At 40.5% G+C, this 3,058-nt stretch overlaps 1 protein-coding gene across 1 annotated transcript; it reads right to left on the reverse strand.

The window, feature by feature from the left end:
* Nucleotides 1-564: 564 nt before the first annotated feature.
* Nucleotides 565-3,058, reverse strand: LOC137810015 (1-aminocyclopropane-1-carboxylate synthase 3). The gene is made up of 3 exons (XM_068611121.2): nucleotides 2,682-3,058; nucleotides 2,134-2,426; nucleotides 565-1,818 (listed from the first exon to the last, which is right to left on the reverse strand). Exons 1-3 carry the CDS (start codon nucleotides 2,826-2,828, stop codon nucleotides 837-839), a joined length of 1,422 nt encoding a protein of 473 aa, XP_068467222.2. The 5' UTR covers nucleotides 2,829-3,058; the 3' UTR covers nucleotides 565-836.

Below are 3,058 nucleotides of genomic sequence, written 5' to 3' on the forward strand. Positions count from 1 at the left end.
GGAGGGGTTATTGACTTTCTGTTCTCTGTCTCACATGGTAACTACAACGTGTTCTCTCCTACTGATACGCCTTGAAAACTGATAGCTCGTCAGTGAAAATTCCGTAAGAGGATTAGTGAGTGAGTAGTAACGGTGTGAGTGTGAAGGGTCCAGAATCTGAGTTGTTGAAACTTCCTTATATCTGTTGAATTCATACGATTACCGTGTCAGCGTCGGCAGCCAACCCATGTTGTGCCACCGCTTATCTTGCCGGTGCTATTATATAAGATACATGTAAGCTTTCAAGCAATATGTAAGTGTTCACACACATACATTACATTTTTTTGGTGGACGTTCACACCTATATACCTTATATATCATTCATTACTAAGAACAATATTAGTAAGCCTTGAATGAGCTCTGCGAAAACTTGATATGAATAAATGAATTTTTGTCCTCCGTTTACGAGTTATATATCCTCGTTTATTAACTCAGGCTACACCGGATGGTTTATTTTGAAAATATACACGAACTACCATCAACACAGTACATTTCAAAGTTTTCATCCATGGTATACTGATAAGATTTTTCATGCATAAGGTAACTTTGATTATTGATGGAAGTTATACAAACGAGGGTAGTTCACTAATTAAAAGATCACACTTTACATCCAAATGGATAGAGTGCTCGTCTCTCTCTCGCTACAATTTCATCATTTAAAAAAAAAGAGTAATAGTAATAATAACGATGACTAAAGCTATGTAGTTGTAACTCCACCAAGAATATTCGGGGAGGAAAAAATAATAAAGTTAATCGTGCATGCGTTCAGACTTAGCACAGTTCACGTCACCACCGGGCTATCGTTCTTCTTGTTCATGATGTTCGCGAGAAGATAGCCGGAATACCCAATTGGAGAGTGACTTTCTTCTTGAAGATTGAACTCTTTTCTTGGTGCACCCGTTGTCATCGTGATTTGACTCTTGGACGAAGGTCTTCAACCGTTTCATGGCTAGGTTTAGAGTTTCTTCGGACATGTTAGCAAAACACATCCGGAACCAGCCAGGTTCGGTACAGTGGCAGGATGAGCCTGGGGATATGTTTAACCGAACCTCGTAGAGTATCTTCTTCCAGAGCTCCATCTCAGCTTCGAATGTGTTGGAATGGAGAAGGTGCCTCATGTCAACCCAACAAAAAAGGCCTGCATTGTTGGTCTTAAGACAACTAATGCCTGCTTTCTGGAGGCCCGAAACAAGGTTTCTCTGACGTCGTTTCAGCCTCTTTAGGTTCTCGGAGATGTAGTTTTTGGTGAATTTCTTATCACCCAACATGGCTGAGAGGAGGTACTGAGTTTGTGAGGAAACCAAGCCAAAGCTTGACATTTTTGTCGCAGCCGCCACAACGGCCTCATTTTCAGAATAGATGGCGCCCACACGGAATCCTGGTAAACCTAAGTCTTTGGAGAGACTATAGACAACGTGAACTCGGTCCCGAACTGTGGTACCACAGTCATTAAGGTCATTTCTCTCCTTAAGGATTTCCATGATGCTGACGAAGCCTGGAGAGTTGTAAACGGTACCGGAGTAAATCTCGTCGCTTATTAAATGCATGTTTTTGTCTTTTATGAAGTCAACGAGAAGGTTCAATTCACTCCGGGACATGGTAGTGCCTAGTGGGTTGGATGGGTTTGTCACCAACACGCCTTTGACTCTGAGATTGCGCTTCTTCGCCTCTTGATAAGCCTGTTGCAAAGCGGGTTCAGTGATTTGGAAGTTATTGGAGCTAGTGCATTGTATTGGAACGATCTCCGCCCCAGTTCGCCACTTGAGATCTCTATCGAATCTGGACAAGCGCAAGCAACATCAGAGATATGTATGGGGAGCAAAAAAGAACTACCACGTGGGTATGTGTATATGGATAATAGGATATATTGTATTTTCTTACGTCAAATTTTAGGAAAATAATATCACGTTCAAATAGTGTATTTGTCTCTCCTATAATAATAGACAATAAATAAGTAGGGCTTATTTAATATTTATGGAGAGAGATTTACACAAATTTAAACCTGATTGTGGACATTATTTAGATTTATTGCAAAGGGGCATGCAGAATGTTATGCAGGTTACTATAGAGAAGATGAAATTAATTAATACGCACCCTGGGTAATAAGGAGTGGGAAGGAGGAATGCTTCTCCTTGTTCAGCAAGGCAAAACATGAGGGTCTCATTTGCTGAGGTGGCACCAGCTGTTAGAACAATGTGGTTAGGATCAAAAGTGACTCTGTTTCCTCTAATCTCTGCCATGAAGTCTACCAATGCCTTCTTGAAGGAAGGGAGGCCATGGTAGTCCTGGAACAGAGCAAGCTCTCGGAATATGGATTTTCCGTCGCTCTTGAATCCCGCCACGTCAGGGTTTTTAGCGAGCCAAGACTCTAGGAGATCGAATGAGAGCTGAACATAATAACAAAAAATTTCATTAGCTCATCACCACCTTAATTATTAGAATGTCACTCAATAAAGCTTGATAAGATGGCATGTCGAAGCTGTAGCTAGATTCATATTACGCAAAAGCGTACAGTGAATCCTGCTTCTTTGTTTCTTTTTCCGTAGTTTTTTTTTGTCTTTTTATTAATTATTGTTCATAATAATAGAAGGTGACTATGCGCTTCAAAAAAAAAATTGTCACAACAAGAAATAATTCCTAACCTGATTCTCTGCAAGACCCATCTGAATAATTCCTTCGGGATTCAGAACCTCATCGTAAGGGTTCTTCTCATATTCCTGCCACCCTAAGAAGTATGAGGAATCTTGGCCGTGAGAGTTGCATGTGGCTTTTGTAGACAACAACTTCATCTTTTGTTTTTTCGGGAAAGAGTGGAAAAGGATGAAAGAGGGTGTCTGAGATTTCTTATCTGAAAAGAAGTGTGAGGAAATTAAACTGAAGCCCCTAGAAAGGGAGAAAGGCTGAAGCAATAGAATAGCTTGTAAAAGCGATTCGAAGAAAGAATGTCGAGGAGAGACTATCAAGTGAAGGTTCTAATAACTCTTGATCCTTTTGTACTAAAACGTTGAAGAGGATTGGT

This window comes from Phaseolus vulgaris, chromosome 2 (assembly GCF_051622355.1).
Source record: "Phaseolus vulgaris cultivar YP4 chromosome 2, ASM5162235v1, whole genome shotgun sequence".
NCBI lineage: Eukaryota > Viridiplantae > Streptophyta > Magnoliopsida > Fabales > Fabaceae > Phaseolus > Phaseolus vulgaris.

What these genes read in the sequence shown, in the direction of transcription:
- LOC137810015 (XM_068611121.2), bottom strand. Translation starts at nt 2,828, where the DNA reads ATGAAGTTGTTGTCTACAAAAGCCACATGCAACTCTCACGGCCAAGAT. An exon ending in TGGGTCTTGCAGAGAATCAG is followed by an intron (nt 2,427 to 2,681) that starts GTTAGGAATTAT and finishes TATTATGTTCAG; the next exon opens with CTCTCATTCGATCTCCTAGA. An exon ending in CCCACTCCTTATTACCCAGG is followed by an intron (nt 1,819 to 2,133) that starts GTGCGTATTAAT and finishes GCGCTTGTCCAG; the next exon opens with ATTCGATAGAGATCTCAAGT.